Below are 15,419 nucleotides of genomic sequence, written 5' to 3'. Positions count from 1 at the left end.
CTGTTCACATGGTTATGAAAGAATCGGATGAAAGAGAAAAAGCCCTATAACTCGTGTTAGTTAGAGGAGATATGTGTACATATGCAGGCTATAGAAATAGTTTTGAGAAGATGTGATGGGCATTCCTTTTTTCCCAGCACTGAGGCTGCTGGCACCCATTCAGAAACCCTAAACATAGAAAAAGGCACTATTGGATTTCATCCAAAAGCCCCACACAGTATAAGCAAAAGAGGTCAGATTTAGTATGATATCCCTGCTCATCAGACTGTTTGTCTATAAGATACAGGAGGTAAACCACTGCCCACTGAAGAAAATCTAAAAAGAAAAACGTCTGCACATTTTGATCATTTTAAAACAGTGATTTTAGTGGTCAGGAACAAGAAAAAAAGACATATGGTTTTTCTAACAGATGAGCAGGAAGGTATAATAAAACCCTGTTGGTTACAGTAGTAATATATAGAGACATTTCATCAGACACTCATCTGAAGCCACTGGCCACTAAATATGAACAGATAAAAAGTCAGATAAGGACTTGACAGACAGGCAGAGGAACAGACCTTATGCCTCAAAACCCTGCGATATTTGCATATTGAACTATATAGTTGCATATTGATCGTACTGTAATGGTGATACAGTTGACTTCAGGTTGCCAGGGAGATGGGTCATAGGTGGGTGGGGCTGGAGATAATTGGGATATGTAGATTATGATGGCAGGTCGACTCTAGTCTTTTGTAGGGGTGCGCGGTGGCGGCGTTAATCAATGTGGGAGTCATATATCCACCGTTCAACCATCAGCACTAGTGATTCAAACACGGAAAGCTTCCCAAGCCAAGCCAAGCTAAGAGGCACTTTCTGTGTGTCAATAAGTCCTTAACGTCGACTGACGTCGTTCAGTGAGAATCGTTTAGTTATTTTGGGTTATCGGCTGCGTGGGAGTTTTGGGTGAGAGGCACCGCGAACACTGCGACAGTAACGGGAACAGAGTGGCTAGAGAACACCACCTCCCGTCAACGGCCTTCTTCTATCCACTCTAACCCTAGTGAGCCACCCTGGTACAAACTCACACATAGCCCCACCAACAGCATTTAAACCTTACAAACTAAAGTACAAAATGAAAACAGGAAAATAAATAGAAAAGGAGAAAACACCAAAAATAAAGAGGAAAAAAATTAAACAATAAGCGAAACTATACAAGGCACGTTGCATTCCCACAGAGCTTCATCCTCCGGGTGTGATGTCATGGGGGACGCCATCGTCCCTGTGATGTCATGGGGGACGCCATCGTCCCTGTGATGTCATGGGGGACACCATCGTCCCTGTGATGTCATGGGGACACCTCCATCGTCCCTGTGATGTCATGGGGGACACCATCGTCCCTGTGATGTCATGGGGGACACCATCGTCCCTGTGATGTCATGGGGGACACCATCATCCCTGTGATGTCATGGGGGACACCATCGTCCCTGTGATGTCATGGGGGACACCATCGTCCCTGTGATGTCATGGGGGACACCATCGTCCCTGTGATGTCATGGGGGACACCATCGTCCCTGTGATGTCATGGGGGACACCATCGTCGCTGCAAAAAGGAACGGAATGCGCCGTTCCCACATTCCGCCTCATCTTTGGTGTTTTTGGTCAAGGCTCAGAATACGCACAGGAAAAACAGGGGTGCAAAAGAAAACGAATCCAAGCGTCACAGAACTCCAAAAGTGAATCGACTGTATTCCTGAATGATCAAGTCCCAAAAATAGGGATATTTTTCGAATGTACAAAATCCAAAAACGCACGTTCCCCACCCGATTCTGGAAAGTCTGAGGGAAATTAGGTCCTCGGAAACCAAAAGAAAACTCAAGGCATGATAGGTCCACAGGTAGTGACAAAAAAAATTCAAAAGACGAGTCAATCAGAGTTGTAATTGTGGATATTTACAAACGGCATTTCCACGGGTTCATTTAAAAAGTACTTCTCCCAGATGCTACGGTCTACTGGGTTTCCCACAGGCTCGCCCTGCGATTGGTCACGGCGGCTGTCCGTCTATCCCCTGCAAGTATAACACCCGGCCGACCAGAAGCAGCAGGAGGCTCATGCAGATCAGGAAGGCGGGCTCTCGGTGGATGTTGGGCGGAGGGGTGTCGGGTGGCGCCTGTCCACCCGCCTGCTGCTGTGAGGGACACAGAGGACAGAAATATGACTTATTTGAAATTATAATGACACACGTAGTGATTATAATGACACACACAGTGATTATAATGACAGACAGTGATTGTAATGACATAGACAGTGATTGTAATACACACAGCGGGTGGTTTGTATGATTTCAGAAGATACTGGTTGGAAGATAGATAAGGATGTTTCCTCTCCTCGTTTTACTGCTAAGCTCTGTGGTTAACAGCGGCTACAGTGTTGTAAACACACACAACTGCATGTCTAACCCCTTACCCTAGCCTTAACCATAACAACTACATGTCTTCTATTCATTTTTATTATTATTATTATTATTATTATTATTATTATTATTATTATTATTATTATTATTATTATTATTATTATTATTATTATTATTATTATTATTATTATTATTATTATTATTATTATTATTATTATTATTATTATTATTATTATTATTATTATTATTATTATTATCCTTAACCCCTTACCCTAGCCTTAACCATAACTACTACATGAATGAAGAATTTTATTTGTATAGCGCTTTTCCAAACAAAGTTACAAAGTGCTTTACAGACATGTTAAAAACAGCAAACAGCAAACATCAGCAAAGGCGAAAAGATTCAATAGAAAATAAAACAAGAGAAAAAGAGACAAAAACATTTCAAACAGTATTTGTAGTCAGATTGATAAAACAGTTTAAGCAATCAGAGCTGACCTAAACCCATAACCTTAGGAAAAACGTTTAATATACAGATGTGTTTTATAAAGTGACTTAACCCTTTCACTACCACATTAACCGTCTGTAGTGTGGTTGTGAAACGGTTAGCCCTTTGTCGTGTGGCAGTGAACGGGTTAACCTTCTGTATTGTCACAGTGAAAGGGTTAACCCTTTGGTAGTGTGGATGTGAAAGGGTTAAAAGAGGACACTGACTCTGCTAGCCTAAGATCCAGGGGCAAGGCGTTCCAAAGCATCGGTGCCAGTAATGGTTTTATATAGTTCTATGGTTGTGTTAAGCTACAGTAATGGTTTTATATAGTTCTATGGTTGTGTTAAGCTACAGTAATGGTTTTATATAGTTCTATGGTTGTGTTAAGCTACAGTAATGGTTTTATATAGTTCTATGGTTGTGTTAAGCTACAGTAATGGTTTTATATAGTTCTATGGTCTAGGGTTAGGGTTAATGTTAGTGAACAGGAGGAGCACTAGATAATCTGAAATAAACATTAGGGACATTAACACATTGGGTGCCAACAACGAGATTTCTCGTTATTTCTCGCCATGAGTTGGTTGCCAATAACGAGATTTCTCGTTATTTAATCGTTATTTATTTTATTAGCGATATCCATTAATTTTTCATCCATCCAGCCTGACGTTATCATTGGGAATGGCTCTGAGCTCGAAAATGGCAAATCCCTATCGTCTCCCGGATGGTAATGCACATCATTGGATTGGATTGAGTGGCCATGTGCATCAGAGAAAAACTCCGGTCCAAGGTTTCCCCATCTCTGGCAAGCAGTGTCTGTTACCACATTCACTGGGGAGGCTCGGAGCAGCTTTCGATTATGCGTTTCGGACTATAACGTTGGATCAATAAACGCGATCAATATTTGGAATGGCGATCAGGAATTGGATTCATCTTTTTGCAGAACATCTGATCTGAGGTAAGGACTCTATGTTACCAGTTTTGGGTTAATCAGAGTTTTTTTTCACAGCATTCACAACGTGTGTGTGTGTGTGTGTGGCGTTAGGCGCTGAGCGCGGCACGAATAAATTATTTTTCAGCCCGCTTTTGTATCGTGCATAAGAACACAAATACTCTCGATAATCTAGCATTTATTTGAAAACGATTCATAAATCAGCCGGAAAATGACAATGTGTTTTGTGTATTCCAGTAAATGGCTATTATCGCAGAATCTTTTTTTCTTTCTAGAAATCTCCAAAACTATACTCGTATTCAAAACGGTATAAAACGGAAATGTACTGATGAAAAAACAATCCGTTTCATACATGTTGACTGCAAGCAAGTCATTGATAAGCGACGGGTGTATTAGACACATAGCCATAATTTAAGATATCGTTTAATCGCTCGCAAAATGTGCTCGTCCTCCCATCGATTAACGTGCTGGCATCCAAGCGATAATTCATCATATCCGGCCGGCACACAATGTGTTAATGAAGTGTAGTTAGAACTGCTTAGCACTCAGCCACTAGATTATGTCACTACTTTTGGCAACAGTGTATGTCTCTCCGTCCCTCCCTCCCTCCCTCCCTCCCTCCCTCCCTCCCTCCCTCCCTCCCTCCCTCCCTCCCTCCCTCCCTCCCTCCCTCCCTCCCTCGCTCCCTCCCCCCTCCCCCTCCTTCCTCTCCTTCGCCCCTCCCACAGCCCAGACAATCACCCCAGCGCGCTTGGCAGGGTTGGAGCAGGTGGTTTTGTTGGCCCTATCAGTGATGGCCCCCAGCGCTCTGGCCCTCTAGCACTCTGGCCCTCTATCACTCTGGCCCCTAGCACTCTGGCCCCTAGCACTCTGGCCCCCAGCGCTCTGGCCCTCTAGCACTCTGGCCCTCTATCACTCTGGCCCTCTATCACTCTGGCCCCTAGCACTCTGGCCCCTAGCACTCTGGCCCCCAGCACTCTGGCCCCCAGCGCTCTGGCCCTCTAGCACTCTGGCCCTCTATCACTCTGGCCCTCTATCACTCTGGCCCCTAGCACTCTGGCCCCTAGCACTCTGGCCCCCAGCACTCTGGCCCCCAGCGCTCTGGCCCTCTAGCACTCTGGCCCTCTATCACTCTGGCCCCCAGCACTCTGGCCCTCTAGCACTCTGGCCCCCAGCGCTCTGGCCCTCTAGCACTCTGGCCCTCTATCACTCTGGCCCCCAGCACTCTGGCCCTCTAGCACTCTGGCCCTCTAGCACTCTGGCCCTCTAGCACTCTGGCCCCTAGCACTCTGGCCCTCTAGCACTCTGGCCCTCTAGCACTCTGGCCCCCAGCACTCTGGCCCTCTAGCACTCTGGCCCTCTAGCACTCTGGCCCCTAGCACTCTGGCCCTCTAGCACTCTGGCCCTCTAGCACTCTGGCCCTCTAGCACTCTGGCCCTCTAGCACTCTGGCCCCTAGCACTCTGGCCCTCTAGCACTCTGGCCCTCTATCACTCTGGCCCCCAGCACTCTGGCCCTCTAGCACTCTGGCCCTCTAGCACTCTGGCCCTCTAGCACTCTGGCCCTCTAGCACTCTGGCCCCCAGCACTCTGGCCCTCTAGCACTCTGGCCCTCTAGCACTCTGGCCCTCTAGCACTCTGGCCCTCTAGCACTCTGGCCCTCTATCACTCTGGCCCCCAGCACTCTGGCCCCTAGCACTCTGGCCCTCTAGCGCTCTGGCCCTCTATCACTCTGGCCCCCAGCACTCTGGCCCTCTAGCACTCTGGCCCCTAGCACTCTGGCCCTCTAGCGCTCTGGCCCTCTATCACTCTGGCCCCCAGCACTCTGGCCCCTAGCACTCTGGCCCTCTAGCACTCTGGCCCTCTATCACTCTGGCCCCCAGCACTCTGGCCCCTAGCACTCTGGCCCTCTAGCGCTCTGGCCCCCAGCACTCTGGCCCTCTATCACTCTGGCCCTCTAGCACTCTGGCCTCTAGCACTCTGGCCCTCTAGCACTCTGGCCCTCTAGCACTCTGGCCTCTAGCACTCTGGCCCTCTAGCACTCTGGCCCTCTAGCACTCTGGCCTCTAGCACTCTGGCCCTCTAGCACTCTGGCCCTCTAGCACTCTGGCCTCTAGCACTCTGGCCCTCTAGCACTCTGGCCCTCTAGCACTCTGGCCCTCTATCACTCTGGCCCTCTAGCACTCTGGCCCTCTAGCACTCTGGCCCTCTAGCACTCTGGCCCTCTAGCACTCTGGCCCCCAGCACTCTGGCCCTCTAGCACTCTGGCCCTCTAGCACTCTGGCCCTCTATCACTCTGGCCCCCAGCGCTCTGGCCCTCTAGCACTCTGGCCCTCTAGCACTCTGGCCCTCTATCACTCTGGCCCCCAGCGCTCTGGCCCTCTAGCACTCTGGCCCTCTATCACTCTGCCCCCCCAGCACTCTGGCCCGCAGCACTCTGGCCCTCTAGCACTCTGGCCCTCTATCACTCTGGCCCTCTAGCACTCTGGCCCCCAGCGCTCTGGCCCTCTAGCACTCTGTAACCCACAGTGAAAGGGTTAAATAGAGAGAAAAAAAACATCAAAATAGATATATCAATGAACGGAAAACCTATGTATTGGGAATGAGGAGTGGTTAGACGGGTATGCAGGAGAAAATAGACTTGAAGCAAAGCGAACTGAGCAGGTGGGAGAGTGGCACGCATTGGTGTGACCGGATGGAGACAGCAGAGGAAAGGAGAGCGTTTCCCTTCATAGAGACAGAGATCTTTATGCTCCATGTGTACATATCTACTGTCTTATTTTGGAATGAAACTCGGGGAAAGACTGCTCTGAAAAACAGGATCTTTATGGACGACAGTGAGAGGGATATCAAAGCTGTGTGGTTTTATTCAATAAACGAGCCAAAAACCACAGTAACCCTGAGTCACAGTAAGAGTGTGAGGAGGAAGCAGGTGAGGGGGGAGGGGGGGCAGAACATTTAACCCTTCGTTCACTTAAGAGACTACATCTGGGATTCTTCTTTCTTTTTTTTTTACAAAATCTCAGTGGAGATTCTGAGCACAGCTGCATCGTTGGCCAGAGAAATAAAGCTGATTCGCTATGTCCGTCATCTCACACACATCAAGTTTCAAGTTTCAAGTTTCTTTAATAGTTGTCATACAGAAGTACAGAATACTTTTGTACAAAATGCTTCTTACTGTTGCGCTCCAGAGACTGTGCATGACAAGGTAAGTATGAAATAAAAACATAGTAAAAATTAGAAGTAAAAAAAGAGGTCACAGTGTTCAGTTTAGACATATGTACAATGTTCGTAGACGTAGTTACCATACAATATACAATACTGTGCAGTGTACTAATATACAATACTATATAGTGCAAGGCATAAATGGACGAGGTGCAGTTTAGGTACAATTCACAGTAGGTGTACGAGTTGTAGTGCAAATCCTTTATCAATAAATATAAAGTGTAAGTGTGTTTGTGTGATCTAAAGTGTGGAGAGTGGGTGCTGCAGTGTGTTGTTGTTTGAGTGAGTGTGTGCGTGTGGGTGTGTGTGCTGTGTGCATTTGATGGTTGTTGCATAGTGATTATTGTTCGTTTAGCGATTATTGTTCGTTTAGCAGCCTGATGGCCTGGGGATAGAAGCTCCTTCTGAGTCTTTCTGTGCTCGCCATAAGACTCCGGTATCGCTTGCCTGACGGCAGCAGTTCAAAGAGGCAGTTGTTCGGGTGGCTCGAGTCCTTAATAATTCTCTTAGCCTTCCCCTTGCACCGCTTGTTGTAAATGTTCTGGAGGGTGGGAAGCCCCCCTCTAATTGTGCGTTCGGCTGAACGTGTCACTCTTTGTAGTCTGCTACGGTCTTGTGCAGTGCTATTCCCAAACCAGGAGGTGATGTTGCCGGTCAGGATGCTCTCTATTGTACATGAGTAGAAGTTCCTAAGGATCTTCTGACTGACTTGGAACTTCCTTAGGCGCCTGAGGAAGTAGAGGCGTTGTCGTGCCTTCTTCACAACACTGTCAATGTGTGTGGTCCATGTCAAGTCCTCGGATATGTGGGCTCCGAGGTACTTGAAACTGTTCACTCTCTCAACTGGTGGTCACAAAACGACCAACTGTCTCGTCCAAATTCAATTGGTTTCAGAGGTTATTGCGTTCAAGAGTTGGAACGTGTGATGTGATTACGGTGTTGTACATTGCAGGAAGTATTGAATACAGCTCAGTGAACTGATGAAAATGATCGATACAGTGTCGCCACGCAAAGTATCGCGATACTACTACGTATCGATTTTTTTCTCCACCCCTAATAGTTTGTAAGGTTTATTGTCCAAAGAAATGATGGTTGAGAACAGAACAGTTTGCGTCTTCAGTGAAAAAACATTCTCTCTCAGCAGGTGCATAATACTTGTCCAATCAGTGCCTAGTGAACGTATTGTAGCGATCCATCATGCAGTAATGTCAGGAAAAATTAGGAGAGGTTGTATTCGTATATGGTGGTTTAATTCCAGCTCAATATGGGTTTTACAGGTTAATAGTTCCCTCGTAATGCACAACACAGCTACCTGCTAATATGCTCGCTTCACGACAACCTAACATCCGGTCCCGGCGGTCCGTCCTCCTATATCTCCCGGGGGACGACACATATAGCTATAGTGGGGGGCCAGGCAATTGTCGCCAGGCGACGTCGCTCGCTCGCCGTGTGCGGACCACTTTACACACACACTGCTGCTACTTACACTGTAGAATCATTATTTTTTATTTGTTTTAATGTATCCACAGTTTTTTACCTTGTATTGTATAGTTTGTATAGACTGTTGTATATTGTTGTCTACAAATCTACTACAGTTGAGGAGCATCTCACTACCTATACTCGCTACCTATATAGATATTAGTTTGTATTGTGTGTTAGACTCTCCAGAACAGACAGACAGAGTGCAGGGTGTGGGAGTGATAGCAGCCAGCAGCACGAGGTCATCGGCCGAGGTGCTCTTGCATCAACAAAGATAGCTGGTCGGCTAGGGAGGGGAGAAGCCGTTGCTATGCTGATGAGATAGGGTGGGGTTGATATGGGCTAACAGGCCGCGGGTAGGGGAAGAGATAGAGAGAAAGTGCATTTTGAACCATAGTTTGATTTGGGTCAGAGCCTGAGGTGCCACCGCCGTTGCTATAGTAACAGTCATCAGAGAGAGAGAGAGAGCGAGAGAGAGAGAGAGAGAGAGTTCGACATCGCGAGACTTGAAGACGGTAAGCTGTGAGTTCTTCAGAAGACTAACCAGACTAGGAGACAAAGCTGACGGGTAGACAGGCATAGCCGCCTGGCCCTAAGAGCACCGGGAGCGGCTGCTCTCCCACTATTGAACTTGGGGGAGCAAGGTTATGATCTTGCTCCACCACTTTTTGATCATATGAAAAATATGATATACCCCCCCCCCCCCCCCCCAATATATAAATCTAACCATAACTACGTAATTTCAATCAAATTAATAATACGCAATGACACTTAATAACAAGTTTTTAAGTTTCCAAAGATTGCGAACCCCCCCCCCTGCCCCATTATGGTTTGATCCAGTACCTCCCATCTCCAGCGCGTAGACCTTCAGCACACAGCGCTGCAGTCTGGCTGCACGGCTGCAGCGGGTAGGCTGAGTGTAAATCAAAGCCCACAGATTGTGTCATAATATTGGTGGCAGGCAGGCAGGCAGGCAGGCTTTTCCAGTAAGTTGTTCAAATAAAAGGATTATGTTAGACATAAGTTACTATTGAGTGGTAGTAGAACTTCTACGGTTCTACCACGCAATACAATAAAAGTGTTTCACGGTCCCGAATTGCGATCTGGTCATACGGTTTCCTCGAATAAATAATAACGTTTCCCTCTCTGGTTGGCGTTAGCTTTAGTGCTAGCCGCTAGCTAACGTTATCTAGATATGTGGTGTGAGGCACTGTGAGCTGGATGACGTTGACTTCATTTGCAAACGTTAACGCTATCTATATGGCAGACGAGCAGGGCCGTATTAACGACGGCCGCGGCCCGTGGGCCTATAGTGACGAGGGGCCTCCATTTTTTTTTCTTTTACTTTTTTTTTTCTTTTTTTTTTCTTTTAGATCGATGTCATGATTGTGCACTGCAGACTCAGGGAGGAGGCAGAGAAGGAGAGAAAGAGACACAAGATTTACAGGTAATGGAAATATATCTTTTTTCTCTTTCTTATTAAAAACTTGGCCTATTTGAAAGGAGATTGATTTAATAAAAATGAATGAGCGAAAAATCAATATACAGTGTATATACAGTATATATATATATTAATATATTATTATTATTATTATAGTAATTGGCTATCATACTGCAATATAAACTGAGTTTTATAGTGAAAAGAGCAGCTTTATTGGTCAAGATTGAAGGCTCTATATTGCAGGAAATTGCACGTACAGGTTCATTAAATAAAAAAAAAAATCTGCCAAACCACCCCTTGCCTGTCAAAAAACAATAATAAAAAAAAAAATATATTAAAAAAAAAAAAAAATAAAAAAAAAATTGCACCCCAACTTTCAACTATAACTAGGCGGCCATGTAGACAGGTGAACAGAGAGAGAGGACAATAGCTGGAGGGTGGGGGATGGGAGGCCCCTCCACCCTCCTGTGCCACGAGATAGCTAGCTTTGGCTAACAGGGAAGGCTTTTGGCTACCCACTGGGCCGCAACCATCATTGAGCTGATAGCAGGAGAGATCGGTAGAATTAATTAATTCAATAGACTTTTCAAAGACTTTCAGAACTGTTTCCATCTTGTACAGAGTCTATGTTTATGGAATAAACATAACGTTTCAAGGAAAGGTACCACGTTTCCAGTGTGTCGATTCTTCTGATTTCGAATGCATTAACAGGGGAGACAGAGTGTGACAGCCAGTAAGATGAGTAAGAGATAACAAACACAACACAGACTTCACGGAACCAGAAGAGAGATTACTGGCTGATAACACGAGAATCCAACAATCTCACGTTCTTCTGAATGTATGTACATTTTAAAAAGCTGTGACAATAAAAACAATCTGAATTTTAATCTGACAATAAAAGTTATATATATATAAAGGCTTCCCAGGAATTGTTAGTAACTCACTAAGATTTTGATGTTGTTTTCATTGTTGTCGTTTCACTGAGCTGTTCTCTCTCCACTATTTCTAAGCACTGTTTCTACTACTTCCTGGAATATTTGAGATCACACATTCCAACTCTTTCACCCAATAACTCTCAAACCAAAGGAATTAAGTACAAGGCGGTTTTGAAGGATTTGTGTTGAAACGTATATCCCTTTGGGATATAATATGACGTTTTCAGACAGATTAAATCAGCTTTATTTATTTTGTTAGGATGGAGTGTTCTTGTAGGGTAATTTAAACCTACCTTTGAGGGGAACAGTTTGGTTATTTGTTTCAACCGGTACTTAAATGACTGTAAACCAGAAGCGTAATAAAGTGCCGATACGCATGCAATATCACATGGAGAAAAATAAATCCATTAAAGTACACAACTGTGTTCCCTCATGAATCAAATGAGCTGTATGACTGTGGTTTGTGGGTGAAGGAGGTGGAGTGAAGAGGCCATCCGGGTGACATATTTACAGTATCATGATGAGGCACTATGATGAACTGAAGGGCTTCATTTGCTTCATACCTGCAAGTAATTAAACAATCTGTTTAGTGGCCCCGGGAGATTTGGCACGAGAGCGCACAGTCCCTGGTTGGAGAACGTTAAACCATCCGTGGAAACAACATTTAGGGCACCGCGAGCATCCACATGCACACACGCACGTGCACGCACGCACGCACGCACGCACGCACGCACACACACACACACACACACACACACACACACACACACACACACACACACACACACACACACACACACACACACACACACACACACACGCGTAACACTGTGTCAGCTGAAAACCTCAGATCTCCTCTGGTGGTGATCTCATGTTCTTACTTGAATTGAGCGTTTCCACGGTTCTCAAATCTCTATGTTGTGATTACCTTTCATAACAGTCTTAACTGTATAACTTCAAAAACACATGCGTTTCTTTCTTTTTTTATCCACTTTTTCTCCCCATTTTCTATTTTTCTCCCATCCCAATTTCGTATTATCCAATTCTTCCCTCCCCTGTCTTGAACGTTGCTAGACTATGCCTCCCACTGGTCGGCTGTAGTGAGGATAGAAGCCTTGCATCACGTGTCCCCTCCGGTACACGAGGAGGCAGCCTGTCGCATCTTTTCACCGCAGCAGCTCGAACTCTCAGTGGCGAGGAGTAATGCGTGGGAGGCTCACGCTGCCCCCGTCACTTCCTGCTTCCGTCGCACCGGCGTCACCAAACCGACCTGTAGGAGTCGCTGTCCACAACGTCAAATCCCCACCCACCGGCTTTCCCACCCTCTAACACTTGCCAATTGTGTTAGTATGAATGACCGGCCAGCCGGTAGCAACGCCGAGAGCTGGGCTCGAACCCAACGTCTCCTGCGTTAGTGGCGAGTGCCTTGCCCACTGCGCCAATCAGCCGCCAAAAACACATGCGTTTCAATGTCAAATTCAAAAATTCGTTTTTTTTAAGAATTGGCCCTCTTCAATATTTCTTTTATTTTTATTTATTTATATAATGTCACATTACAATTAGTGCTGTCAGGCGATTAAAAAAATTTATCTAATTAATTACAGGATTTGTAATTAACACATTCGGGGCCATTGGGATCCGTCTAATACACTCTATACGGCCAGCATATCAAAACAAACGTTCATTGTGCGTGAGGCTGTTTGTAGAGCTAAATCTATACTTTATATTATTGCTATCTGTCCATTCTCATTGTCAATTGACACTATAAACCGTCCCTTCAATATGCCTTAAATAAAAAAAAAAATCATCAATACGTTCCCATTTTATAGCGTCGTAAATATGAACGTTATAGCAGAATGTTCTGGGGTATTTCCTGGAATGCGAGTTATAGGGCGCTAAGCTAATAACGTTCAATCGAATGGCGTTTCGGCTATAGACAAGCTAGAGCTAAAACTCTAAATGCATATTGTCGGTATCATGGTCCACCATGAATGCATGAAGGGGGGGGGGGGGGGGGCGGGGGACGTTGTTTCTGATTATTGATTACCAATAACGGCATTAGCCTCAGTAGCCTTATTCGCTGACCGGGTGGATGGCTATGAGAGCAAGGCCCGATCGGGCTGTAATTGACGTCAAATTACTCTTACCTGTGGCCGGTTGGATCCCAAAAAGGATTTCCCAGTTATCGATCGCCATCTGGTAGATCCATATGTCCATTGGCTGATGATATATTCCTTTACTGCACACTGAATTCAGTGTCCCAAAAACTATTCCAGGCCATCGGCTACACGCATAGCTTTAGGCTAACAGAAAAGCCCATTCATAATAAAAAATTCAAAAACACCGGTCTGTAACAGGGAACACTGCATTATCGAGACAGCGCCCCTATGAGGATCTGGCCGGTAATGCACTTTTCCGAATTCCAAGAGTAGGGTAAATCTGCAGTGCCACAGGGTGACATTGAGTAGGATATTACAATGGAATAAATGCCAAAACAACCTTGCCACGATATACGTGGTTGGCCGTCAAGCGTTGGATCCGAAACACCCCGAATGTGTTAATTAATCTAATTAATCACGTTTTAATCGCATAACCATTTTAGGTCTGATCTTTTATATTCTATAATCATATTTCAAATTGCATGTGTCCGGATGGCAGAATTCAGTACTGTATCTACAAAACCTTCTGTTTACTCATCTTCCCTTTATTCATTTGCTTAGATTTTAGCATGGTGTTATTCACAGTCAAAAAATAAATTTAAATAAAAATAATGTAATTGATATTCTCATTTGGTTCATTACAATTTACTCAAGCCTAGTAACAGACACAGTATTTCTGACACTGGGAATACATTCCCTGAGATCCATAGATGTCCCTAGTATCTGATACCAAGAACATGCAAATGGACCATTTAAAAAAAAAATCTGTAAATCTTTATTCTACGTTCTTATGGAATGAATGAGATTTAAAAAATGTATTTATTTGATACATTTTTAGTTAATTTTCATAACGCGATGTTTAATTAATTAATCTAATTAACGCGATAAACTGACAGCCCTAATTACAATACAATACACTGCAAGAAGACGTCCAAGTGAAACTTTATGCAATTTACAGCAGCACTTTGGGTATTGCTACCTTCATCGTGATCTAGTACCTTCCATTAACGCTAATCACTGCATGAATAACAACCTATTCCCATAATGCCATGATCCCTGGGACCATTTACTGTATGGAGCCACATCCCAGAGATCTACACTAGTCCGGGGGCATGACTAGGACTGTCCCCTCGTAGTCCATTAATCAGTCACTTTGGTCTTCGTCCACATTGTTAGTGGATTAGTCTTAGTTTTCCCCCATGTTGAAGGAGTTATCTCATGAACAATTATGAGCACATATCTGGTAAGATTCAAAGAGATCTTTCTGCATGATTATATGCGGTAACGACCTTAACAGATTTGTAGTCTAAATCAACAAATGGATTAGTGGACATAGTCCTATGGCTAGCAGTTATTTAGTACTTTAGTCGAGGACACCCGTAGACCTGATATTGATGTATTCATGTTCCAGTAGTCAATCATGCTAGCGGAGACTACAGTCTGACTAGTAGAGACTACAGTCTGGCTAGTAGAGACTACAGCCGGTTAACCCTTTCACTGCCACACGACAGAAGGTTAAACCTTTACTATCCTCCAGTTGTAAACCAGTGAATGTGCATCCCCTCCAGTTGTAAACCAGTGACTGTGCATCCCCTCCAGTTGTAAACCAGTGAATGTGCATCCCCTCCAGTTGTAAACCAGTGAATGTGCATCCCCTCCAGTTGTAAACCAGTGAATGTGCATCCAGCAGTGAATGTGCATCCCCTCCAGTTGTAAAGCAGTGAATGTGCATCCCCCCCAGTTGTAAACCAGTAAATGTGCATCCCCTCCAGTTGTAAACCAGTGAATGTGCATCCCCTCCAGTTGTAAAGCAGTGAATGTGCATCCCCCCCCAGTTGTAAACCAGTGAATGTGCATCCCCTCCAGTTGTAAACCAGTGAATGTGCATCCCCTCCAGTTGTAAACCAGTGAATGTGCATCCCCTCCAGTTGTAAAGCAGTGAATGTGCATCCCCTCCAGTTGTAAAGCAGTGAATGTGCATCCCCCCAGTTGTAAACCAGTGAATGTGCATCCCCTCCAGTTGTAAACCAGTGAATGTGCATCCCCTCCAGTTGTAAACCAGTGAATGTGCATCCCCTCCAGTTGTAAACCAGTGAATGTGCATCCCCTCCAGTTGTAAAGCAGTGATAGTTCATCCCCTCCAGTTGTAAACCAGTGAATGTGCATCCCCTCCAGTTGTAAAGCAGTGAATGTGCATCCCCTCCAGTTGTAAAGCAGTGAATGTGCATCCCCTCCAGTTGTAAACCAGTGAATGTGCATCCCCTCCAGTTGTAAAGCAGTGAATGTGCATCCCCTCCAGTTGTAAAGCAGTGAATGTGCATCCCCTCCAGTTGTAAAGCAGTGAATGTGCATCC

At 45.1% G+C, this 15,419-nt stretch overlaps 1 protein-coding gene across 1 annotated transcript in view; it reads right to left on the bottom strand.

Annotated features, from left to right (window-relative positions):
• Positions 1-392: 392 nt before the first annotated feature.
• Positions 393-15,419, bottom strand: part of bcl2l11 (BCL2 like 11) — a 34,306-nt gene continuing 19,279 nt past the window's right edge. Inside the window, exon 4 of the mRNA XM_084321126.1 lies at positions 393-2,164. Coding sequence (XP_084177252.1) covers positions 2,021-2,164 — 144 coding nt within the window. The 3' untranslated portion in view covers positions 393-2,020. The remainder of the gene's footprint in view (positions 2,165-15,419) is intronic.

The sequence above is a fragment of the Notolepis coatsorum genome (assembly GCF_963971535.1).
Source record: "Notolepis coatsorum genome assembly, chromosome: 9".
In the NCBI taxonomy this organism is placed as follows: domain Eukaryota; kingdom Metazoa; phylum Chordata; class Actinopteri; order Aulopiformes; family Paralepididae; genus Notolepis; species Notolepis coatsorum.
The sequence above is the reverse complement of the archived record's forward strand: the minus strand, read 5'-3'. Positions and strand labels throughout refer to the sequence as shown.